General features: G+C 26.6%; 1 protein-coding gene across 1 annotated transcript in view; it reads left to right on the top strand.

Moving 5' to 3' along the window:
• The first annotated feature begins 191 nt into the window (after positions 1 to 191).
• The window catches only part of LOC129985065 (structural maintenance of chromosomes protein 4-like), a 32,947-nt gene continuing 5,162 nt past the window's right edge, over positions 192 to 27,976 (top strand). Inside the window, exons 1-18 of the mRNA XM_056094986.1 lie at positions 192 to 225; positions 5,107 to 5,191; positions 6,647 to 6,789; positions 8,167 to 8,358; positions 9,898 to 10,071; positions 11,223 to 11,383; positions 16,833 to 17,020; positions 17,177 to 17,415; positions 18,055 to 18,060; positions 18,115 to 18,181; positions 19,235 to 19,286; positions 20,717 to 20,854; positions 22,191 to 22,335; positions 22,615 to 22,788; positions 24,097 to 24,191; positions 24,305 to 24,353; positions 24,491 to 24,664; positions 25,973 to 26,149. Of these exons, the coding sequence (XP_055950961.1) occupies positions 5,119 to 5,191; positions 6,647 to 6,789; positions 8,167 to 8,358; positions 9,898 to 10,071; positions 11,223 to 11,383; positions 16,833 to 17,020; positions 17,177 to 17,415; positions 18,055 to 18,060; positions 18,115 to 18,181; positions 19,235 to 19,286; positions 20,717 to 20,854; positions 22,191 to 22,335; positions 22,615 to 22,788; positions 24,097 to 24,191; positions 24,305 to 24,353; positions 24,491 to 24,664; positions 25,973 to 26,149 (2,247 nt within the window). The 5' untranslated portion in view covers positions 192 to 225; positions 5,107 to 5,118. The remainder of the gene's footprint in view (positions 226 to 5,106; positions 5,192 to 6,646; positions 6,790 to 8,166; positions 8,359 to 9,897; positions 10,072 to 11,222; positions 11,384 to 16,832; positions 17,021 to 17,176; positions 17,416 to 18,054; positions 18,061 to 18,114; positions 18,182 to 19,234; positions 19,287 to 20,716; positions 20,855 to 22,190; positions 22,336 to 22,614; positions 22,789 to 24,096; positions 24,192 to 24,304; positions 24,354 to 24,490; positions 24,665 to 25,972; positions 26,150 to 27,976) is intronic.

Raw genomic sequence — 27,976 nt, forward strand, 5'->3', positions numbered from 1 at the left:
AAAAATTTCTTAAAGATAATTTTCGTTGAATAGAAAGTAATAACAGAAGGAAGTTAATTTTCCATAAGTTTTCACTAATACATATTATTTTCAAATAACTTTAATTAGTGTGTTTTTTTTTTTTTTTTTTTTTTTTTTTCATCTTGATGCACAACACTGATACGCATGCTCGTTGATCGTTCCCGCCAAATTCTATTACTACAAAACAACAACAGATGTCATAAAGTAATTGATATTAATTCTCATTAAAAAATTTTCAAAAAAACACTGCCTGGCTCAACTTTTTGTAAAAATATAAGTGAGCTACATTTATTTATTAAAAATGCTTAATAAGTTTTGGACTGATCAGCGATTTACAAACTGCAATTAATTACAATCTTCTAACTGAAATTTGTTTTGGTAGAAAGTAGATTTATTTTCAATTTTGTTTATTAATTACAAAAAAGATTTTGATGAGGAAATTTCTGTTTCTTAATTAAAAATGCTTTAAATATAAATAAGTATATTTATTAAATACTTTCTTTTATTAATACAAAATGCTGCTTTACAATTCTTAATTGAGTTCTTGAATCGAAAGATTTTAAAAATAAAATATTTGATTATTATGTCAAATTTCAGACACAGTAACTGTTAATTTAATTAAAACTACTGAGTTACAACTGTAGTTGGATTTATAAATTAATTTATTTTCAAATTGAGTTTTTTTCATAATCATAATATATAGCTTATTCATACACTTTTGAACTGTCATAATATGTAGGTAGTGATTGAGAAATTATGCATAGTAGAGACGTGAATTTTTTGAGAATGAAAATCTTACTTTTTTTATTATTTTTTCATTTAAAAATCTCTATAGCTTAAAACAAATTATATATACAGCTTATGAATTTCATGAACTTGGGCCTATAAATAGAATTGAAATAATGCAATTTGAGACCATTATTTCTCATCTGAAGAATGAATATTTTAATAACCTTCAGGAATGTGATATGATGAACTATTCAAAATCTGCTTGGTTATCTGAATTAATAGTTGGGAGAAATATGTATTTAAAATAAAACTTATTATAAATATGTGATTGATGATTTTAAGTTAAAAATAGTTCAGAATTGCCAAATTTTACCTTTATTGTTCTGTTTGGGCTTATTTGACTTAAAATATTTTTTTAATGCTTATAGAATCAAGTTATTTTATAGATATTTAGTGACCTTGCTGTCAATGATGTTATGTTATTTCTTTGGAAAGGATTTTCTTTTACTTCTAAAAAGGAATTTATTTTTATAATTTCTATAATTTTTTTCAAATTGTATCAATGTATTGCTTGATATATTGAAGTTTGGTTTTCTGCTAACTGTACTTAATATCTTGCACTGTATGCAGTGGAGCTTCGCTTAACAAGATTAATTTGTTCCCAAATCTTACGTAATTCAAAACATTCATTAAGAAAACCATTGTTTCTGTAGGAATCCATGTAAAATAGGGCAATGCATTCCAGTCCAAAAATATAAACTATTTTATAATAAAATAAATTATTATTTATAAGGCATAACTTTTATTTTCTTCAGGAAAGTAGTTTAAAGACATTTGTCTTTAGCTATGCTTCAAAATTTGACGCAGCATTGTTGTTAAATGACTTTGTAACATGCTCTGCTACTGCCTTTTCAGGATGATACTTCTCAACATGCAATGCAATAATTTCCCATGCTTTTATCGTCTTCCATTGAAAAGTTGTTGCTTTGTTATATATATTATATTTTCTTCTAACTAAATCTCCTCTACAACTTTTTGCTATGAGACAAAATGCTTTCCATAAGCTTTTCGGTTGTTCTCGCCATATTCTTTCACCAGATTAAGGATATGTTATTGCTATGTATCTCTAACCCTATAATCTTGGTATGTGACAAAATTGATTAAGGTTCCACAGGCTCCTGGTGAAACTTCTCTGAGCTCTGTTCAACAATGCTAAAGGTTCTCTTCAAACAGGTACTCAACACAGACTGATACAAGCCAATCACACTTGTGATGTCATGGTGTCACCCACCACTTTGCAATACATGAGTCATTAAGAGAGCTACTTTTTTATATTTTGTTTTCTCATCAAGCAAAGTTGACTATATTATTAATTCAACTAGAAAGGATAAAAATGAGCTCCTGCTAAGTATTTCTTTGGTAATAAATCAATTTGTAGATAAAAAAAAAAAGTAGCATAGATAAATCTTCTCATATTCAAGAATTTAAAGAAAAATTGCTAGAAATTCAATTAAAACTTTTTTTTTTAATACGAAAATGTTACATTTGATGAATATTTGTTTCTTTTTCATGGGCAACGTGGATAAATCATCTAAATATGGAATTAAAATATTCCATTTATCTGATAGTAAAACTTTATTATTTCTAAAGGTGCTTTATTTACTGGACAAGAAAGCGAGTTGATACTAGAAAATAAATCAAGTCATTGAGCTGTAAATGATCTAATATATAAACTTAGAGAGTGCATTGGAATATTTGAAAATAACAAAGTAATGTAAAGCTCAAGTTTTTACTTTACAAATGATGTAATTGCTGTATATTACATTCCAAAAGGGCACAAAACCACCCTTTTTTTAACATATGTATCTTGATAATTCAAATAGTAACAGAAAAAAATTCTTATAGATATTTTAGAATGAATCAGTATGAGTGCATGAATCAACTTTTAAATTCATACATGTTTGGATCTTATTGATATTGTATTGTTACAAATTTTTTTCTTCTACAACAAATACCGCCACTCAATTGTAATTACTCAGCGCATTTAATTGTAAGTTTAGCAGCTTGCTTGCTGTCTAATCCTCCAGTTTCTTTACCTGTCGGCGACTCCGACCACTCTCACACACCCAACTTCCGCCGATACACACTCTTCTTCCCTGCAGATTCAGATTGCCTGTCTTTTATAGTTCCGGGAGGCGGGGCTGGAATCTTCAGACCAATCAGGGCGTACCTGGCTGTATCTCGGGTCTTAGTGGATGGATCGTGAAAGTTCTCGAACTTTCCAGTAGTATCCATTTAGTCGCCAAATTCGTCGCTAAGCTCTCAGGTCATTTACGCGGCAGCTGCTCAGCACAGATCTTACAACGGTCTTTTTCACGATGACACTATTCATGCCGGGCAGCAAAATTACAGAATTGTAACATTGCTCCCCTCTTTAAAGACTGACGTCCCGGCAGTTCCACTTCAATCCAGCTGCTGGCGTAGGCTTCCGAACGATGTGATGATGTTGATGCTTTTGACGACTTCCGCACTTTCGAAGATGACATCATTCGCTAATTTGGCGGCGACTAACGATCCATCCGAACCTTCTCAATGCTTTTGACCCGGATCTCTTCGTCGTTTCGGATTGTACATCCAGACTTGATTCCGCTCCTTAAAATGCAGGATGTCCCATGGAGCCAAACATGGTGTCGCAACAGGACTCTCCGAAACGAACTCGATCCAGGATGGTCGGTTGGTCATTTTGAACTTCTCCCATCGAACCAACCGAATATCAGGGTGGTCCAATAATGCCTTCCGGTGTCCACTTGAAAGCCGGGAATCCGCCTTCATTGCCAGATTTTCCATGGGAATATTCCCGCCCATTTCCAGTTCATTCTCGGCACTCGAGAACTGTCCACAACTCTCAGTACAGGATCCACTGAAGAGTGCATCTGCCCCTGCCGGAAGGCCTCCTCTGCGACGACGTAATTTGTCCGGATACACAGAAGATCCGTCGGTCTCTTCCCGCATCACACTCTTTTGCAAATCCGCAGCAAGGCCGGATTCTCGAGGGAAGTCGAGGCCGAGACCTCAGGGATCAACGATTCCAACCACGTACTCTTCATCCATAGCATTCAGTAAGGAGTTATCAAGAGGCTTGTAGAGAAGTTGTCCTGACAACCTCTGGGACGAATTCATTCCAAACAGGGTTTCATCAACTCCTGCATCCATAGGCATCGTGCACGGGTCGCCACTAACAGACCCGTCCAAAGACAGTTCATCTTCTCCATCCCCAAGCACTTCTGATTCCACTTCAGGGGACTCATTCGGAAAAGCCTGTTTCAGCTCTGCCATTACTTGACACTCTCCTTGTTCGTGTCTCTCCTTATTGAACTCCAGTTCATCCTCAGGATCGCCAGGCTTCTTTTCGATGACAACGGTCTCCATTCTATCTCTGGTCTTTTTTTCTTCCACTTGGCTCTCGTTGTTTCCTTCAATTTCTTCTGTAATATCGTGGACGCCATCGGTTTTGTTACTTTTATCTTCTAAAATTTCTTTCTTTAATCCATTCTTTATTTCCTCATATCCGGCTTTCAATTCCTCTTGTCCTTTCTTTATCTCTGCCATCATGGCAAGTAGCACTGCAAATTTTTCATCCATTCCTCTGGTTCAAGGCATACACAAGAAAATCCAATTAACCCCACTTCTGACACCAAATGTTACAAAATTTTTTCTTCTACAACAAATACCGCCACTCAATTGTAATTACTCAGCGCATTTAATTGTAAGTTTAGCAGCTTGCTTGCTGTCTTATCCTCCAGTTTCTTTACCTGTCGGCGACTCCGACCACTCTCACACACCCAACTTCCGCCAATACACACACTTCTTCCCTGCAGATTCAGATTGCCTGTCTTTTATAGTTCCGGGAGGCGGGGCTGGAATCTTCAGACCAATCAGGGCGTACCTGGCTGTATCTCGGGTCTTAGTGGATGGATCGTGAAAGTTCTCGAACTTTCCAGTTGTATCCATTTAGTCTCCAAATTCGTCGCCAAATTGTCGCCAAGCTCTCAGGTCATTTACGCGGCAGCTGCTCAGCACAGATCTTACAACGGTCTTTCTCACGATGACACTATTCATGCCGGGCAGCAAAATTACAGAATTGTAACAATATAGCTTAGCTCTATTTAGTAATATTTAAATTTCGACATAAATTATATTTACATTAAAAAAACTTTGCTGCTGCTTCCAATATTTTGTAATAATATCTTTGAGAAAATGTATCTCAATTCTAAGGAATGCAAATTTTGGAATGCTTTAATTTCTTATTGTATTTCATATAATTTTTTTAAATTCCAATAACAATTCTTTTCCTAGTCTTTATATCAAATGATGGAAGAAGCCTGTGATTCATCTGGAAAAGTGAAAACAGACTTCATTGTCCACCCTGATGGCAGTATTAGTAAGGAAAACTTATTTTTCAGCATAAAGCGAGTTATTGTATTTACACTATTTTTTATTTATTGTCTGTTTTATGATTATCACATAGTTGTTAGTCATTTATACTTATTTATAAATTTAGCTACTAAATATAAATATTATTGTACTTTTCTACCTGTAGTAGCAGTTTTTGTTTCTTCCAAGCATAAAAGTTAGCTTAAAACGTTTTTAATAGTTAGTTTTAAAGTTAGCAGAAACTGAATGCAGCAAATCTTTGAATAATCAATTGAAAATAATTAAAAAATTATTATAAACCAATTTAAAATACACTGTCTATTATAGGACTTCAATAATCAATAGGAATAATGAAATTGTTATGAAAAATTTGTCCAGTTGCAAAATGTTTATTGAGGCAAATTTTATGTATCTGTTACAACATTCTATTAGCAATTAATAAAATAAAAATAGATTGTATTATCTGTTTACAAATCTGTGCAACGGTCATCTGCAGATGGGGGGCTCGACCTGAATTCAAGTCTACTTTTCTATTGTGAGATCTGCACTGTTATGCTATCTGATCTAATTATAACAGAGCAAATCTTTATATTTAGCCTAAACTGATGAATTTACATAATAGCTGTAGTCGCTGGTTCGACATTATGAAAAAATGGTTCCAATTTATCTGTGGTTATTTATGTCTAAAACTAATTGATTCTACATAGTGATATAGAAATTTTTATAACAAGTGTATATACTTAAGATATTTTATGGTGACTTATTTGAAAATATTGTATTTCCTAACAGGATATTTTTCTATAAGTGCTTCATTGAAAATTTGCATGAAATGCCATGTCCTTTTGTTATGAAAAATTTAATATTTTCCAAACTTCAATGTATTGGAATACTGTATATAATATATTTAACATATACTTTAATTATTCTCAAGATAACAATAAAGTAAATTGGTAGTTGTGTATTATACACATGGTAATGATTAATCGTCAAAAGTGCTATGTTGATTATAATTAAAATTTGACTATGCTTGGCAGTGACATGCAATTATACTTAAAATTTGCCATTGGCATACAGTTAAGTCAAAAGCTCACTAATAGCATATGATTAAAACACAAGGATATCTAACTACTCTATTAACAGAACCCCAAATAAAAACAAATCTGATCAGTATCTCTCTCTGCCAAATCAAAATTTGAATGTTAGTAATAAAAGGATTGCATTAACATTCATGTTTGAATTGATTGGGATTTCTTTATTCAAATAGTATGTTTTATTCTAGTTTTTTAAAATATTTAAGAGATTTTGTTATAAATTACATTTATTGGAGAATTGATAATCAATTTTCTTCTGCATAAGATTGGATGGAATTTCAGGTACTTTGTTATCAACTTGTATTGAATAAACCACTTTTGACCCCACTGCTGCTAATTATTAAAAATTAATATCACTTTTTTTTTTCTAGCTGCTGATGAAATCACTGTACCAGCTGCTTCTGCTCCTGCTTTGTCTGTTGAAGCCACAAAGGAAAGATTGGTAATTAGAGAGTTGAATGTGAGAAATTTCAAGTCATATGCTGGAAGTCGAACGATTGGTCCATTTGATAAGGTAAAAAAATATAAATTATGGAGGATTATATTGGTCTTGTTATCAAGTTAACTTTGGAAACTTTAGCAAATTAAAATTAATTAAATTCCATTAAAATTAATTTTACTAATTTATTTTTTAAATGACTATATACAATTGTGATAATGTTGAAGAAATCAGTTTGAATTTTTGAAAAATTCTCAATTTGAATATAAAGGGGGGAAAAAAAGAGAAAGTTTTTACATATAATCTACACTTTTTTAAGTATGTAAGTGTGATATATATTAATATGAAATGTGGAAATCTTTGCCAATGAAAACCAATTATTATATACTAAATTGATTTTCCCCGCCTTCATAATTTTTGTTTGTTTGCTGTATCTAATGCTAATAAGATAACTTGTCAAAAATTCTGTATTGTTTTTACTTTTATTAATTTTCTGTAAATAGGTATGCTTTTAAAAAATCAGCTGAATGCTATCTTATCCTAGTTGATATACAAACTAAGGTAAAGCATTAAAGGTAAATTAATCTTATGTTTATGAAAACATAGCTTATAATGACTTTAATTAATTTTTTTATCAATTCTCACATAGTGTTTCCAAAAACTTTCCTTATGCTTCATATTATTTATGACCAAAATGTGAGGAAAATCTGTTGAAGAATGGGATATAGAGCAACATATTGATATCTCCTGAGTATTGAAATTCTATTGAGGTGTTTGCACTTGAATGATGTACAAATTATTGATATAAAATATAATGTGATATAAGGTATTCTATTTTTCACATATAAATGGGATAGGAATAGTAATTTTTTGTTATTATTAGTTAAATTGTGGAAAATTATATCTTTTAAATCATGAATTACAGTATATATAATACTTAAAATTGGACATTACATTTAAAATTGTGCAATATTATATTTTCTGTACATATTAGAATGAAAAGTCTAGTATTATTATTTATTTATTTTTGAAAAAACAGCCAACTTCAATATATAGTGAAGAAATGTGTGTCATATGTATATATTGTAGGAGATTGGTTTTTATTTTAATAGATATGCTTAAAAATTATAGATCTAGTTTTTGTATGAAAAGCATATATGAAATGTTGTGTAGCTAATATTTTGTAGAGTTGACAAAGCTTAAGTTTATATATATATATGAATAAATAGGTTTGATGCAAGATTTGACTCGGATACATAATTCTGATGAAAAGATCACAAAGCAAGTTTTATTTCTTTAATGCATTTTGTGTTTTTGAATAATCATACTTGATTATATACAGACAGTCTCCAAGTTGGGGAAGCACTGATATTAATAATATTTGGGGTCTTGAGGATTATTATAGCTTTTATTTTTGGTAATAACAATTGTCATTTTTCTTCTCTTGGATAGAATTTTTCATGCATTGTTGGCCCTAATGGAAGTGGAAAATCCAATGTCATTGATGCTTTGCTCTTTGTTTTTGGATATAGAGCACAAAAAATTCGCTCCAAGAAAGTGAGTGTTCTTATTCATAAGAGTGAAAAATATCCTGATCTTGACAGTTGTTCGGTGACTGTGAATTTTGCTACAATAAAAGACGAGGTAAGAACTTTTAATCTTCTTTGAAATCATTTTTGTTCCATTAAAATTACATGTTTTGTACGTTTTTAAAAATATAAATTAGGTAAACTATTTTATATTCAGTAGTTCATTTAGAACTACTGAATATGAATAAGATTTTTCGATATATAGTTTCAGTATACTCTTCTATTTTAACAAAGAGGACTTCAAAAATTTGCCGCATTATAAAAGAATACATTTTTTTCACATTAGTGATATTAAGAATATTTACAGGAATGATGTACAAATAGTTTTAAAATAATCTGCTGGAATATTAATATACTTTCATTTGTCTTGTCAGATTTTATATATTTGGTTTAGTTTATACAAGCAAGTAAAAGTTATAGTCGATTGATTCCTGTCAATGAAAATTATTCAATATATTGTTGTGTTATCTTTTATTTAATAGAAATCGGTGAATTTAGTAGCCATTTTATTTTGAAAAAAAAATGATACTAAATTCTATCTAATTTTCAGTACAATGTATTACCACTTGTGGTAATAAAGTACTTGATTCTTTCAAGTAAATTACCTTTCTTTTTTATTTTATTTATTTATTTTTTATGTGTAAACATTTTCTGTAAATTTGTTGATATTTTACACAATGATTCCATAGCTTAACTTTTTTATTTATTTATTGTAGAAAAAGTTTATTTACACATTTCTGAGGAGTAAGTTTAAAAAAATATATATATTATAATATTAAAAAGAATCTTATAATTTTGTGGCATTTTTTCCCATGCAAAATACATCGATTTTTGTAATTTTTAATTTTACTTTCAATTTTTTTATATAATTTTTAATTAGCATTTATTTATTTTTACTTAAAATCTTCCCACTCCTGATTTTCCAAAATGCAATTGAATATTAACATGTAATAAAAAATAAACTCAAAGAGAAACACTATAGATTAAAGTTCTTTTGCAAAATGCCACCTCAAAAAGTAATATTGTATTCTTGATAGTCTGTTGTGCAATACTGCACTTGCTTTGATATTGAATGAAAAACTGTACACAGTTAGGAGTAGTTTGAATAATGAATCTGAAATCTACAAAATGGCAGTTTATTCTAATTACGTATTTGTGTACAATTAATAGGAATGAATTAGAAAGGAGGAAAATGGTCTCAGTAAGATATTTCTTACAACAACAACAATCAGTTCATTTTAAAAATTAGTAGCTGCTCTGAATTACATTTCTCTTTACATAGAAATATATAATTAACAGAGATTGATGCAAATCCAATATTTTCACTTTGTTAAAATGGAAAATTGATGATTATTTTAAAGTATTTTCCTTCTAAGAGAAATAACTTTATGTGACAATTATCTTTTTTTTTTTTCGTAGTGCCAATAGTAAGTATTATTAATATCTTATTCTGTCATTGCAAAATTTTAATAAAAATTTCTGCAATTTATTTGACTTCTGAAAAGTATGCATTTCTTAAAAGAATCATATCTTTTACATCAAAGTTGAAATTACTTTTAAAATTTTAATAAATTTCTTGCATACATATTTCTAGGGAGAAAATTTTACTATTCTGCCAGGTTCAAAATTTAATGTGACAAGGACTGGGTATAAAGATAACAGCTCTACTTATGAAATCAATGGTAGAAGAGCGCAGTATAAAGAAGTAACTAATTTATTAAGAAACTATGGAGTAGATTTAGATTTCAACCGTTTCATGGTTTTGCAGGTAAGTATTTTTATAACTAGTATTAGTGTTCTCTTCTTTTCTTAATATAAATAAATATTTTTATTTTAAATTCATTAAATAAAATATATTTCTGATTACCTAACAACAGAATATAAAATTTCGTTTTGTTTTCTGCTTATAAAAAAATTCTTTTCATTACCTCTTTTTAAACTAATGACCTTGATAAAACAATTATAAAATATATGCCTGACTGAGTGGTTCATTCGACTTTTTCTAATCTTTTAAAATGTCTCATAGCACCTTCATTATATGTATATTTCTTTCCTAATTAATGACTATCTAAGCTGTTTTTATTTAATTTTTAAAAAATTTTTTATTCTTAAAATAAAATTTTCCTATTCATGAGCAATGAAAGAAGTCATAACAAACTTTTCTAAATTAAAAATGCTTAATTTTGGTTTAATTTTTACTTGTATAATTATTTTCACTATTAATATTTTTAAATTCATAGTACAGAATCTTAAACAATTAATTATGACCCTTATAAAAATTCTGTAGAAAAATGTTCTCTTCATACTTACTAACTTAACGTCTTTTCCTTTTGAATTCCTTTGAGCATTTGTAAGTAAATATGTCTAAAATGTGTAATTGTATAGTTCTTGTATTTTCTTAAAATGATCATTGGATCCTTAATTTTCTTTTTCTTTAAGAGTAGGAATCCTTGATTGAGTTTTGAAATTTTTTACACTTGTATTCTTGACGATATTGCAGTATTTTAATGCTTTCTTATCAGTTTTCTATAATTTATTGGTTAATTAATTTAATTTTGATTTAATACTAGTGGTGTTATCTAGCAGAGAATTTGAGAAAAAAAAATTCTTGATTCCTTATGTTCCTTAATGCATTTTCAATTAAAGACTAAACAAGTAGGAAATAATTAAAATAAAAAGCCTTCTTCCTCCTAATGCATAAAAAATTGTTTTTAAAAATATTCAAGGCTCATTTTATATAATTTGTTTAGAATAAATTTACACTTTTTTAATTAGAAGTATCTGATTTTTTTCAGATTAAATTGTGTTTTTCTACATCCCTCTCAAACATTCTTTGACACATAAAATTTAAAGAGTTTTTTTTTTTTTTTTTAATAATTTACAATAGCTGGTCAATCAAATATTTTATATCTTTTTCAGGGAGAAATTGAGTTAATTTCAATGATGAAACCCAAAGGTCTTACTGATCAAGAGACAGGTATGCTGGAATACATTGAAGATATTATTGGTACCAGTCACTTTATAAATGCTATTCAACATTTCCATACAAAATTAGAAGAAGCAAATGAAAAAAGAATTGAAAAGGTAAATTTTATTAATGTTTTACTATTCAAGGATCTGTAACAAAAATAATTTCAATAATATAAAAAGCTGTTATTTATGTGAATTGGTTTTAAAAAAAAAACTAGAAAAATCTTTATTAATATTCAATATTGTTATTAGTTTCACTATATTTCTGTTAGCTTTGTTCCTTTCCTATAATTTTCTTTAAAAAATTTAAATAAAAGTGAATTTAAAAAAAATAGATTTTTAAGAAAACAATATAACATTTGGGATATTATATTAAAAGAAAGAATCCATTTGTAACAAAATATCTTGAACCTAACAATGGTAACAATGCTTTATCATCATAATTAAGAAAAAATAAATGATAACTTATGTAATAAGCTATGAATTTGATTTTTTTTTTTTTTTTTTTTTTTTTTTTGCAAGTTAGATAAATGAATTTTCATAATTTCTGTTTATAGAATTTAGCATCTAAGTATCAATTCTGAAACTAAGATGATAAGCCAATCTGTTGAATTGCTTTATTTATGAGTGCAAAGCTTTAGGTCAGTTTCTTAAATTACTATTTTATGCTTTAATACTTTTTTCATCTATATTTTCACTTGGTAATTTAATTTACAGAAAAGTAATTAACTGATTAAAACATCTAAATATAAAGGAATCAATCATATTTTAAAAAATGTCAAGTTTTAAATAAATGTAATATAAATCATTGATGTTTGAAAATAAATTTTACCAAAATCTCTTATTCTTTTAAAATACATTAATATTATTTTCAGAATTATTTAATTGGATATTAATTAATATCAATTATTTAATTAATATTCTTATATATGCTTTATATCCTTTTTCATGCTGTTAAGCTCAGCTGCCTTTGATAATACTTTAGGTGGCTTAGAATAGAAATTAAGCTATATTTATAGATTTGTTTATTTTTATTTGAATTTTATTAATTTCTTATTGTAATATTTAGAAAGATTAAATGCCATTTAAAGGTTATTTTAGTCTTACCTGACCATTCTATGAATAAGCATTTAAATCTCATTTTGTAGCTTTTAATCACAAATTGCAATAACATTTTTTAAGCTCCTTAATTTAAAACAACATTCATAAGAGCATTTAAATAAGTTTTTCAGATGTATTGATAAAGTCCTCATGGGCCATTTTGAAGCACTAAATATCAGAACCTTTAGAACATTTTAAAGCCCCTAAAAAGGGCATAATTTTTGTTTTAAGACCTTAAAATCACTTTTTTAAAATTCTGATTACCCAGTATGAAAAGTTATGAAAATGAAATTGATTTATATATGGGACAAAATCGAAAATTCCTAAATCAAGTGCATATTTAACGTCAGTATCAGAAACAGGATAATGCTTTAAAACAATTTCCTGACAAGATAGTGCCATCATCCTCAAGCTGTATCCACAATTACCTTGCTTACTGAAATATAAGGTGCACTGAAAGGTATTTCTTTACATTATTCATGAAATTCTTGCATAGACTTCAATAATTTATTTATTTATTTTTTTAATTTCCTGACAATAAAATTGTAAAACATTTTATTTGTGAACCAGCAAAATAAACATTTCATTCACTTTGAAATTGCTCCATATTTTACTTTATTGCTGCATAATTCATTATACTTTGTTAATTGATGAGTTATTAAACAGTGTAAATTAACATTATTCATCAATATAAATTAACATTATTAAACAATGTGTCTACAATGTAAATAGATGGGCATACTAGTGAGATTTTGGAACTCAAATGCTCAAAAATTTCAAACAAGGTATTTAACTTCAGTTTTTATTTTACAGAAGACAAAAACAGGATGCATAACATCATTAAAAATCCTTAAAAATTGGTTATTTTATTGTCCTTACTCAGGCACCATAAAAAAACAAAGTGTTTACTAAAAAAAAAAATTATTTTATTTTATTTATCCTCATGCTTATTGATTTTTTTTATGGGCGGGGGGGGGGGGGTGACATTTCACCACATTAGATCTGCCCAATTTTTATGACTGTATTTTCTTTGCAAAATCAAATCTTTCTATGCTTAATGGATCTCAATGAATCCAAAGGTCTGTGGAAAAGGTTTTATCTCAGTTTAGAGAAAAACTGATAGTATAGTGAGAATTTATTTGATTTATTTAACTGTTCTTTCGCCTCTTTCAGATAGCAGAAAATATATTGCTTTCATTTACTTGATTTTTCCTTCCAGATCCTTTGTTATTTCTTGCATAAGGGGATTTTCTCTCTCTCTCTCTTTTTTTTAAAGATAATTTCAGGGAAAACCATATGTTTTAGTTTTTGATAATAATTTTATCTCATCATTTCTTTTCTATGTGCATTTACTTGTTTGTAGAGTAATTTTACTTCAATTAATTTCTCTGCAAACGTTTAGAACTTCTAAAAATATGCCCGAAAACATGTATTTCATTCACTGTGAACTTTCAAAAGTGAATATACTGAATGATTCAAAGCTTCCAAACATAAAAATAAATGAAAATGTTAATCATGATATTAAGTTACTTGTAGATCATTTGATATTCTTACCAAAATTAAATTAATGCCAACACTTTTTACTTCTTCATATCCAAAGTAATTAAAGAGAAAAAACTAATCATTCAAGTTCAAAGTTTTTTTCAATCTCCATGATTGAATTCTCACTGAAAAACATATTTTTTGGAATTATGTCTACCTGCGAAAGCATTAACTCAAAAATTCTTTGATCTAGAATTTCTTAACTTCAAATTTGCAAATTTCTATGAAATTTTGAATGAAATCGAATCCCATAAAGTTTTTTATTATTTTTATTTTTTGTCTGTCTCAGTGCAAGTGAATAGGGTCTCTTCTAAAAATGAAATACTGTATTAGTAACATAGTTTCAAAAATGTGGATCCAGATCAAAATTTTAAACCATATCTGTCAACGAGTTGAACATCTGTCTGTCTGTATACACAAATATATGTAAACACTATAATAAAGGAGCGCAGCAGCTTAGATGAATGAAATTTTGGAAGTTACCTTGCTCCTAAAATTGTAAAAATTTCTAACTCCTGAAAAAAAAAATCTAATTTTTGTGGTCCTCATATTGTATGAAGAGTACAGTGGTTGTTAAACATGAAGAATATTCATTGTTTTTAAACATTATTCAAAATCAATAAATTTTCAGAATGTTATATTTTCTTGAATTTTTGTTTGTTTTATTTAATTATTTATAAAGGCAAATTGGAAATTATTTATTGTATTCTAGATTAAAATTTTTTGTTCACTATTCTTGCAACAAATTTATTAAATTAATTGTTAATAGTACATCAAATTATTTTATCCCAAATTACCAAAAAAATTCCTAAAATTTCAATGCAGTAAAAGAGTTGGAACTCTATTAGAATATGCATTCAAAATAATTAACCCTTTCTGGGAAGTACACTTACCACTAAATTAAAAAAAATTCTTTGTGCACTGCTATGTCAGTTGAATTTTCTTACAAATTTTTCAGAATAATACAAACCTAGATGTTTCAATTTCTTATTTCACACAAATTGTATCTCAATTTATTACTTAGTTATTCATTTATCTTATTAATTAATACATCAAATTAAATTGATCTATTTAATAAGCTAAATTATTCACTTTTCTTAAATCTATCTCAATCCTAAACATATTTTAATGTACTACTCAAAAAAAAAAAAAAAAAGGCTTTTTAAAAGGTTAAAATATGATTGCTTAAATTATGAGTTCCTCTGCCAGTAGAGTTATGTGTGTCTACTTAGGAGTTATGAAGAACATGAAGCTTATCTATCTGTCTATGTTATAAATAAGATTATCCAGAAAATCATTTTTATTTTAAAAATATCATTAAAATTTCTATCTAATTAAATTTATCTTGTTTATAATTAATTATTAAGTTTTAAAATAAATTTTTATTTGTAGAGATTAAAACATTTTTATAGCAAAGTATATCTCCAGTAGTGAAATATTTATTAGTTAAAATATTTTTACAATTAAAATAGGGTTATGGGTAAAAAATATTTTTTTAAAAAAAATTGGATTAATTTTTTTGGTTTTCATTTACAGCGAAATCAATTAAAAATTGTTGAGAAAGAGAGAGCTGATGCTGAGAAACCACTTTAAAAACATTTTAAACTTAAATTTAAAATTATTCTGGTAATAAAATCTGTTAGCATTGTCTAGTATTAATAAATTAATTTTTCTGAACTAATCCATAATTAATTATAGTTTTTTTTTTTTTTTTTTTTTTTGCATAATTAGCATAAATTTTTTTCGTCCAGTGTCTTGTGAAAATAATTTTGTAACCCCATTTTTATCGATTTTACCATTTATTTTTAATGTTTAATATATATTGATTCTATTCGATTTGCTTTTAATTCAATTTTTCAAAGTTTCTTTGTATTAATTATTGCTGAAGATAATGTTGCCAGTTTAAATAAGAAATGAGGTTGGATTCAACATCTAAACATCGATTAAAATTTGAAAAGTTGTTTTTTAATCAAAGATTAAAATTTAAAAATAAATGTATTTTTTAAAATTTTCTATAAAAACTATAATTTATTATAAGGCAAAGAAATTTTATGAGTAGAAAATTCTTGTGTTTATATATTCATGCATGTATGAAAGTGCTTAATTTTTTTCGCAAAGGTGCTTAACTTTTGCATCATTTCACACTATGCACCCTGATTCAGATTTATGCTGTATTGGTTTTATGAACGTTATACTAATCTTTGTAGATCTGCATAGCCACCCATTTTTTCTATATCATAATAGTAGGATGTCGTTCCTAAAATTATATCTGGTATTATACCTTTTTGATTTTTAACTTTTTTTTTCCCTCTTTATTTGCTGCTGAATCCAAATTTGATCTTTGTCAAATTTTGAAGCTGCAAAGCACTTTTTAATATTTCTTAATTATTTTTATTATTAATAAGACTTATTTTTATCATTTTGAATGGGTTTTTCTATCCATACCCTACCTTTTGATTTGTTATAAAAAAAGGTTAATGCAGACAACACAATTTTATTGTTTTAAATATTATATAATTGCAAATGATAAGGTAATATATATAATCAAATGTTCCAGATATAAAAAGGTATGATTGTAAAAATTAATTTCAGGAATCTTCATAAATTAACTGAACCATTTTTAATTAAAATTATCTTGTATTCTGACATTAATATTTGAACAACTTGCATTCTAAAATTTCCTAATTAATATCTTGATACATATTATGGTACAATTATAGTTTACTCACTGTCATAGAATTTATCAAAGGGGAAAAAATGAAATTCATTTAATTTATGAAATTTGTCACTTCAATATATCAATGGGGAAAACATGAAATTCATTTAATTTATGAAAGTTGTCACTTTTGGAAAATTTAGGGTACTGAGATTTTGATTGTCTTATATGCTAATTGTTTTCTTTACTTTTACTTGCAGTCCAGAAAATGTTCCTCGTCTTTTTGATTTGATATCCGTGAAAGACAAAAATGTGTTGCCTGCTTTTTATTATGCATTAAGGAATACTTTAGTTGCAAATGATCTGGATCAAGCCACTAGGGTTGGTTTAAAAGGATCTACTAGACATAGAGTTGTAACTCTTAAAGGAGAGCTAATTGATTTATCTGGTCAGTATCTCAAATTTAAATGCTATTTTTAAATATCGTAATATGAAATAATTTTTCTTTCATTTTCAAGAAAATAATAGTGAAATTTTCAAAAGAAAAATAGAAATTAAATTTTGTGGTTCCAAAGATATCATTTCTCCTCCCTTCTCTTTCAAGGCACTATGAGTGGTGGTGGTGGAGGCAGATGTTTCAAGGGACGAATGGGACAGTCTGTGTCAGACAACAGTTTTTCCCAAGAAGAAATAGATAAGCTTGCAGAAGACACTGAAAATCTTGCTAATGAATTAGCAGAATTAAAACATTCTAAATTAAAACTAAAGGAAATGAATGAAGTCAACAAAAAAGAGTTAGCTTCATTGCAACATTCAGTAAAAATGTATAAACACAATTATGAGGTATGTATCTTCTGTTTTCTCTCTCTCTCTTTATAAATGATAGCTATGATTTTTTTCCTATAGTTTTTCACTTTTGAAAATTTTAAATATATTTCATCCTTGTTTATAATTTTTATATCTCATACATAATTTTTATTGCACTTCATATTTTTATATTAAGTTGCTAGTAGATATTTTTAAGTTTTTTTTTTTTTTTTTGTTTTTTAAATATGGTTTATTTTTTTTCTTTTTATTTATTTAATATAGATATTAATTCTCTTTAGAAGAATAAGGGATTCTGATAAGTTGAAGCTGACCTTCTACCTTAGACAGATTAGTTTCATGAGAGAAATTAGAATTATAAAACAGGAAGCAGTTGTTTGAGAAATAACAAAGTTGAAATAAATATAATTGTATTGAATTTGATGCCCCCCCCCATTTCTATTATTGATATATCTATAGTTGTTGTTTTGATGGAGCAGAAGGAATCAAATGTTATCTCATTGGTATAATGCAGAGTTGGGGTGGAGGCAAGTTACAAAGTCTGTTCAAAATAATCCCTTCATTACTTTAAAATCGAACAGAACTTATTTTATTATTGCTAGCATGCTTGTAGCTGAACCTTTTATTTAGTTTGCTATTTTTATGTTTCACTGAAAGGATTTTGTGGAAAGGGAAAAAATGCTAACTGAACAGATAACACTGCAAAGGAAGTAACTGAAAGCAGCTGCTCCTGACCAAGAAGAAATCTCTGAAATACAACAGAAAATAGATCAACATCAGAAAAGTAATTTTTCATAGACCTTTGTTTTAGGCTGAATAATTCATGTTTTAATTCATTCTATAAAAAGAGCAATGAATGATTCACAATTTTTTAAAAATAGTGAAGCATTGAAAGTGATCGATATTAGTGTTGAATGAAATCAATGAATCTATGCACTGTTAATTATTTTATTAAATTTTATCCATATATAGCTGTATTTTTTTCTACCTTTTCTGCCAAAAGATAAATTGTTCCTATTCTTTGAACTGATATTGTGAATTAAAAAAACAATTCTTCTCATTCTGGCAATAATTAAATATATCATTGTTATCAAATGAATATTTTTGAAAAGTTACTTCACTTTTCAGTTAGAGTTGTGTTCAAGATTATACTTCTGTTTTAAATAAAAACTGAATTATTCATGATTTTATTTAAAATTTAAAATAAAGATATATTCTAATCACTATTGAAGTATTCTTCTATAATTAAAATCTGAATAAAAAGGAGCAAAATAATCCATATTGAATTTCAATTTAATTGTGATAGTGATAAATTTGAGTTTCCACTCTGAGAGAATTGGGTTTTTTTATTTGCAATTTCACTTTAGAATACAAGTTGATTTTATAATTTGCCAGAAAAGAATTTAAAAGATGAAAGAGAGATGAAAAAATTTGATATAAGAACAACCATAAGATAATTTAAATTAAAAGTTATCATTAGTATATGTAATGATTGCACTTGTTGATAAGTATTAGAAATCCATTGAATCTATTAATATATATTTACATCTACATTAAGTAATGTTTTAGCCTTCACTTATATTTTTAAGACTGTATTGAGATATTTATTTTACCTTTTAGAGCTTAATGTTTTTTGCAATTCTCTTATATTAAATATTTAGAATAATTTTATATAATATTTTCTTATATAAAATTAAGATTTTCATATCAAATGCTTTTATATTTTAAATAAAGCTGTTTTGTATAATTGGATGTAAAAGAAGGGGAAAAAAAAGTATTTATATTAATTCGTGATTATTTTTTGTCCATTATATAACCTTTTTAATTTTCATTTCAGATTATACTACTGCAACAAATGAAGTAGCTGTAGTTGAAAATAAAGCTAAAGAGTAAGTAAACAGAATCAGATCTTGAAATTAATTCTGGGATTCAACTAAAATGACAAAAATGGAAATGAACTAATTAATACTAATTCGTTATTTCTTCTTGACTTTTGCTGCAAGCTATGAATGTTCTGAATCAAACATATATTTTGTCAGCATTTTGTACTGTTTTAAATTTGTATTTTGCATCTCATGAGTTAAAGAAACAAATTGCTGAAGGATGGTACTGGCTTTTATTAACACAGATTAATTACATAACACATTTATACTAAGGAGAAAAAAAACGTATTACTAATAAATCATGCAAAATTATTTTATGAAGTAATTTCATCTGTGTGCTCCAGTTTACTACTTGCATTTTCTATTTTAAACTTTTCATTGCAAAGTCGTTAGTTAAACGTTAACGTGCTTTTAATACAAAAATTTTTTTTCTTCACTTTTTTATAAAATAAGAAATTTTGCATATATTTACTATGAAACTTACTTTAAAAAAAAGAATTAGCTGATTATGTTCCATTTATAAATAAATTTATTTCCATATATTATTTGTCATCATAGTAGGTTTACTATCATTAGTCATAAATAGCAGATTAAGCTTTATAATATAGAAAATTTTCTTTGACTTTGAAATGCTCTAAATTTTTCATGGCCATTTTTTTCTCAGCTTCATGTTTGATATTCTGTGTTTTCCGTACTTTTTCTGAACTTAAAGTTATCTTGTTTTCCAGTATTGTAATCACAAATATTTGATCGACAATGGGTCTCCTCCCCCATTGAAATGAACACTTTTGGATTTACTGCTCTTGTCATAGGATCTATGAAGTCATAATATTAGAATATTCATGTTGCAGAATAGTAAAATTTTGTATTCAGTATCATGGCTTTGAGACCCGATTTCACTAAAGATTTCCTATGTTGAGGCTTTGTGCTTATTGGGTTTGCCTTCAGGAATTAAATCTCTTCATGGATAGCTTGATTGTTCTATTTATCTGTGTACTATTGAAAATATAAGATCCATCCAAAGATGACCTTTGTTTTATTTGAAAACTGGGCTAAATTTAAACTGATTTCACATTAGAATGTCAAGAAATACTTTCCATTTTCTTTATTTTTGATCTAATTTTCCTCAATTTTGATATTCAATTTCCTCATAATATTCCAGTTTGTATTATGTAGGTATGCATAAATTATAAATATCTTTACTCATATAACCTAATAATATAAAATAATACATGTTATTAAATAAATTTCTCATTTAAATATTCCTAATTACATGTTTAAAGAGAAAAACAGTTTTTGTCACCTTTTGCTTCAACAATATAGCAGAAATCCATCTTATTTTTCACCATTTGAATATCAATATAATGTGGAACTTCTTTATATTTATAATACATCTCTTATAAATCAATAATTTAGATTTTTTTTCCCCTTTTCAGTTTGCAAGAAAAAATAATGGCTATTACAAAAGGAAAATATGGTACAGCTCAGAAAAAAATTGACAAAGTAATCAAAGAAATTGATCAAGCATCTCAAAATATCACTAAGAATAAGACAGCTCTAAAAAATACTGAGAAGTAAACAGGATTTTATTTCTTATAACCTCAATAATATATTTATATATAATCATGAATGATGATATGTATCATTTTTATGTAGTATTAAAAATGTCAATATTTGTTATGTTATTGCAGGTTTATTAAGTTACACATATAGTAGTTATGTGAAATCTAATACCAATAGTGAATCATTTTAAAAAATTTGTTTGACAAGATGAATTATAGCAATTATGGATTCATTGAATTGATTCAGTTTTGTCATTTATATATATTATTTTACAATGTATAGATTATCCTTCTAACAAAAACTATTCTATTTTTTAAAATATTGAATAATTATTTTTCGATATATTTTGAATTTAAAAGAAAGTTAATTTTTTAAAAAAAGAAAGAGGAAGTAAAGTTTTTGTCAATTGGAAAAAAGAGAGAGATCATATATTTAGGTAATTTATTATAGAGTTTTCAGTATAATTCACATTGAACTTTCAAAGGTGTTTATTATTTATTCTTGCTGCAAATTTACAAGCAATAGATTGAAATCAATTATTTTTCTTCTAATAATCTTTATATAATATAATATATTATTGGTTGTTATTTATTTTACATTTTTATAATAATAATTTATAAATTGCAATCAGAACTCCCACAATCTTTGAAAATGCTTTGAATTTTATTGTGCTGTTCTTGGGAGCCCAGAAAAAAGCTTGATTTTTTTTTTGGAGGGGGGGGGGATCTTAAAAAAATCCTTTAAAAATAGACAATATATGTACATTTATGAACCTTGAAGAAAGAGAGTGTAAGGGGGGGGATAATTTTGTTATTCTACATAAAACTTTACTTAAAAATCTTGTTTCTGCCTCAATGGATAGTCTATTTGTAACGTGGAAGTTTTTATTTATTTAATGAAGATATATAGAAAGAATTTTCAGTATTGGTAATTAGCTGATTATAAACAATTCATTTAGATATTGCAAAACAGTATCCACATTAGGTATTAATCAATTTTTGTATTTAATAAGTTTTATATAAAGATATTAGCAATGACATTCTCAAAATTCACTTTAAGTTGTAAGTTTTACCTTATTAACTGCAAGATGAAAGAGCCATCTTCAGTGCTCTTCATTTATTATTGAAAAGCAATTGGCAAGAAGGTAATGACCTACAGGAATATTAATGTTCTAAAACAGATACTTGAAATCCCCCCCCCTTTGTAAATGTAAGAATCCTGTTCAAATCTAATTGTTGTAACTTATAGCCAATTGTACTATTTTAAGAAAATGATTAGAAAAAATGAATAAACAGTTTGAATTCAATGTATACTGTTTTATATTTATTATTATTATTATTATTGCAGAAATCTTAAGAAATCTGAGGATAAAATTGAATCTTTAAAAGCTGAGTTGGAGAGCTGTCAGAAAGCCATGGAAGCATTCAAAGAAGAATTTAAAAATCTTGAAAGTAGAGGGCTAGAAGTTTCTAATAAAAAGAAAGAAGCTGAGGTATAATAGTTGCATGCAATGACTCTTATATATATTTTGTTTATTTATAATTAAAATGTTATGAAAAATCTTAGTTTTTCTCTACTCTAATAGTTCTTGTAGTATTGCTGCATTAGGGCAGGAATATTTCTTAAAGTTGATGGTTATCAAAATTTAAAAACAAAACAAGCTAATTGTTTTATTTATTTATTAAATAATTCATTTACTTTTGATTAAATGTGATGTATAAATTAAGAATATGTCATTTATTTCAAATTTGTTAATTATTCATTTTAATAGGATGCCCTAATGCTGTGCCAAGTTCAGAAAGCTGCTGTTTCTGGTGAAATTAAAGGCTTGTCTTCAAAAGTGAATGAGATTAAAAGTGAGATGATCGAATATAAAAATAAATTAAAACTACTGGATGTAGAAATAAGAAGCAAGCAGAGTCAACTCAAAACACTGAAAAACCAGGTGAGAATTTGTAATTCATAAAACCAGTTGTGAAGTGATTGTGTAAACCAGAATATATGTGTTATTTTATTGATTGTTCTTATTAGTGTTTTGATTTAAAAATATTGATTCTAATATTTTCTCTTTTTATCAAAATAAGATTAAATTAAATTTTATTGACATTTAACTATTGATGCAGAGCTAGAAGGTATAGATGTTTTGGCTGCCAATCATGACAAAGAATTTGCATAGATGAAATATTTAGTTTTATCCTTTCAAAGCCACATACTTTTCCCCTTCCCACTTCTGCACTCCATTTATCCTTGTGATGTAATTGGTCTTGTTTATTTCAAGTGATTTTTCACTATTATTGCAAAAATAACTGTAGAATATTTTTTATAAAAAAAAAATAACAAAGGACACAAGCTATCAAATATTATCCTGCAATATTTATTTATGATAAATTACCCAATTTAAATAGTTATATAAAACAAAGTTGAGAAGGCACTGGTTATTTAGAAGCTGAACACAAAAAATTTCCATCAGAAATGTCCTTTGAAGCTGAAACATATACCTGCATCTCAGTATCAGATTGCTTAGAAGACAATAAAAATTAAATTTTATTTGGAATTTTATACTATAATTTGCTTTGGTTATCAATTAATAATATTTTCAATTTAAGACTTATATATATTATTTTTCAATTTTTGAAGTACAATAATTATTTTTATATTACCTTTAAAACTTCTTAAAATATTTTTTAATGACATTTATCTTAAAATATTCTTTTGTATTTTATTTATTATGTTTTTCTGAAACCATATTTATGTTTCTATATCATAAATATTTTCTCTATTTCTGTTTTTTTTAAAAATTGCAGCTTGTTAAGTTTAGTGCTTGTTTTTGAATAAGTGTACAGAACATACGTCTTTATGGATTTAATAAAATTTTTCATGGTTGCACATTTTTCTGTATATAATAACATTCATGAAAAAATAATAAGCATACGAGATTTAATTAAATATATGAAAAGATAATAAGCATTTGAGATTTAATAAAATGTATTAAAGAATAATATTTGGAATATAGTAAAATAAATTCGTCTATTTTAAAATTGTCATCTCTGTGTGTAGTTTGTATTTTCATTCATTTAATAATTTCTTATTTGTTAATGATTGTCTTTCATCACATTAAGAAAACAATGCATTTGAACATAAGAAATGTATTTTTTCAAAATTTGCTGGAACATTTTTTTTTTACTTTGGAACTATTTAGAAATCCACAATAATATACCTTAATTGTTAATTATGCATTTTATTTTGATTATAGTTGTCTAAACTGGAATTAAATAATGTTGAAGAAGGACCTACTGAACTCCCAGATCTCACAGAAAAAGAAATCAATAAAATATCGATCAATTCTCTGCATTATGAAAGAAGCTGAGGTATAATAGTTGCATGCAATGACTCTTATATATATTTTGTTTATTTATAATTAAAATGTTATGAAAAATCTTAGTTTTTCTCTACTCTAATAGTTCTTGTAGTATTGCTGCATTAGGGCAGGAATATTTCTTAAAGTTGATGGTTATCAAAATTTAAAAACAAAACAAGCTAATTGTTTTATTTATTTATTAAATAATTCATTTACTTTTGATTAAATGTGATGTATAAATTAAGAATATGTCATTTATTTCAAATTTGTTAATTATTCATTTTAATAGGATGCCCTAATGCTGTGCCAAGTTCAGAAAGCTGCTGTTTCTGGTGAAATTAAAGGCTTGTCTTCAAAAGTGAATGAGATTAAAAGTGAGATGATCGAATATAAAAATAAATTAAAACTACTGGATGTAGAAATAAGAAGCAAGCAGAGTCAACTCAAAACACTGAAAAACCAGGTGAGAATTTGTAATTCATAAAACCAGTTGTGAAGTGATTGTGTAAACCAGAATATATGTGTTATTTTATTGATTGTTCTTATTAGTGTTTTGATTTAAAAATATTGATTCTAATATTTTCTCTTTTTATCAAAATAAGATTAAATTAAATTTTATTGACATTTAACTATTGATGCAGAGCTAGAAGGTATAGATGTTTTGGCTGCCAATCATGACAAAGAATTTGCATAGATGAAATATTTAGTTTTATCCTTTCAAAGCCACATACTTTTCCCCTTCCCACTTCTGCACTCCATTTATCCTTGTGATGTAATTGGTCTTGTTTATTTCAAGTGATTTTTCACTATTATTGCAAAAATAACTGTAGAATATTTTTTATAAAAAAAAAATAACAAAGGACACAAGCTATCAAATATTATCCTGCAATATTTATTTATGATAAATTACCCAATTTAAATAGTTATATAAAACAAAGTTGAGAAGGCACTGGTTATTTAGAAGCTGAACACAAAAAATTTCCATCAGAAATGTCCTTTGAAGCTGAAACATATACCTGCATCTCAGTATCAGATTGCTTAGAAGACAATAAAAATTAAATTTTATTTGGAATTTTATACTATAATTTGCTTTGGTTATCAATTAATAATATTTTCAATTTAAGACTTATATATATTATTTTTCAATTTTTGAAGTACAATAATTATTTTTATATTACCTTTAAAACTTCTTAAAATATTTTTTAATGACATTTATCTTAAAATATTCTTTTGTATTTTATTTATTATGTTTTTCTGAAACCATATTTATGTTTCTATATCATAAATATTTTCTCTATTTCTGTTTTTTTTAAAAATTGCAGCTTGTTAAGTTTAGTGCTTGTTTTTGAATAAGTGTACAGAACATACGTCTTTATGGATTTAATAAAATTTTTCATGGTTGCACATTTTTCTGTATATAATAACATTCATGAAAAAATAATAAGCATACGAGATTTAATTAAATATATGAAAAGATAATAAGCATTTGAGATTTAATAAAATGTATTAAAGAATAATATTTGGAATATAGTAAAATAAATTCGTCTATTTTAAAATTGTCATCTCTGTGTGTAGTTTGTATTTTCATTCATTTAATAATTTCTTATTTGTTAATGATTGTCTTTCATCACATTAAGAAAACAATGCATTTGAACATAAGAAATGTATTTTTTCAAAATTTGCTGGAACATTTTTTTTTTACTTTGGAACTATTTAGAAATCCACAATAATATACCTTAATTGTTAATTATGCATTTTATTTTGATTATAGTTGTCTAAACTGGAATTAAATAATGTTGAAGAAGGACCTACTGAACTCCCAGATCTCACAGAAAAAGAAATCAATAAAATATCGATCAATTCTCTGCATTATGAAATTGGTGAAATTCAAAACCAAATAAAAGGTACGAATCCTGATCTTGGAGCCATTGCTGAATTTAAACGTAAGGTAAGTCTTTGATCTAATATTTCATGGGTATTATATTACATTTTGATTTTTTAATATATTTTCCATCTTATACAAATATATAATACATAAGGAATAGATTTATTACTTTTCAGTTTTATCAGGTAACAAATTGCATCCCATATTAATAGATTGACAACCAGAATAGTTTATATTCGTAATAAATCAATTTGTTGTCAAGCAGCTAGTAATGAATATTTTGTCAGTTAAATGGTGATGTATTCTTTGTTGTTATAATTGCAATTTTACTTAAATAAAAAATTTTAATGTCCTGAAATTTAAAATTTTAGGTAACTATGAATTATTAAATGCAGAGCGTAAGTAAAGTATTTACATATATATACATTAGACTAAGCGAATCGAGTTCATATACATTTAATGATAATTCCAAAATCTTTGCTGGAATAATTAAAAAACTATTATAGAAATTCAAAGAAATGAATTAAACTTATCTATAATACTAAAAACATCATTTCTGGTATTACAGTCATCATATATGTACTTTTCTGCATGATAATGGAGTTGAAAAATGGAATTTGATTTTGAGTTCTGCTTTAAAATTGGAAATTACATTTGCTCACAAATTTGCATCAAAATTTAAAATTTTTAAATTTGCATCCAAATTGTCACATTATCAAAAATATACTTTAAGCAATTTCTAAGTAATATTTATATAATTCTCAGCATAAGATTTTTATGCTTAACTAATGAAATTTTTTTATATATATGAATGTTATTGAGTGTTTGTTAGTAATTCTTAACACTAGTTAAGCAGGTATAAATTTCAGTTTTATAGTATCATTACTTAAATATATGATATTTAGTTTATGAGCATATTAGTTTTCTGTTGACCAATCTGTGAACCATGAAAGGAATTAAAAGAACTAAATTTGGAAATCTTATTTGAGTCATTTTGTTTTTACCTTTTAAGTGTTTTCATTGAAATTTTAGAAAATTCATTTCTTCAAGGTGTGTAGCATCAGGAAAAGTGCTTAAATTTAGAAACCATTTTTTAAATGCTTTAAAATTACTTAATTTTGTAAAAACAAGATGTCCAACTGACCAAGAAACTGGGAATCATCGGGAAAATCTGGGAGATTGGGAAAATTCCAGGAAATTTATTATAAAACTGAATTTTTTTTAATAAAGTGGTAGTTTTTATCGAATAAGATAATTCTTTGATATTTTTTCATAAGTAGAATGAAACATTGTTGGCAACTGATGATTTACTGGTTGTCTTAAATAGAGACCATCTGTGTTTTGGCCCATGCACCTGGCTGTGGAAGATTTATATTTACATTTCTGGGAAATTGAAATTTTGAGCATGTAGTATTGTTAATGCTCTCTTTGGCAAATTCCTTCAAATCTGAAGGACAACTTTCATGCATCTAGTTTATAATGGATTCTCATTCAAATTGTGCTGCCATTTTGTGTGTATTAATGTCTATTATTATTATTATTTACTTTTGTATTCTATATATTTATCTAAAAATTATTTTTTAACATTATATATGAATTGTTGCAATGATAATTTGATGGTATTATAATTTGTTAATTCATCGTTTATATATCGAATCGCAATGGAGGTAGGTTTAGCTTTAGCCAAAACAGTTTAGGTACTGTAAAAGCGTTTAAATTAACGTTTGAATGGAAAAGAAAGATTAATCACTATGTATATATATGTCCTTTTAAATAAAAGAGACTTGTTAAACCTTAAAATCATAATAGTAACAGTAGTTGAGCTTTAGTTAGGCTGTCTTTTCCCATAATACTCGTAACCATTTTTGCTATTTATGTCAATAAATTAAT

Source organism: Argiope bruennichi, chromosome 9, assembly GCF_947563725.1.
Source record: "Argiope bruennichi chromosome 9, qqArgBrue1.1, whole genome shotgun sequence".
Taxonomy (NCBI): Eukaryota; Metazoa; Arthropoda; class Arachnida; order Araneae; family Araneidae; genus Argiope; species Argiope bruennichi.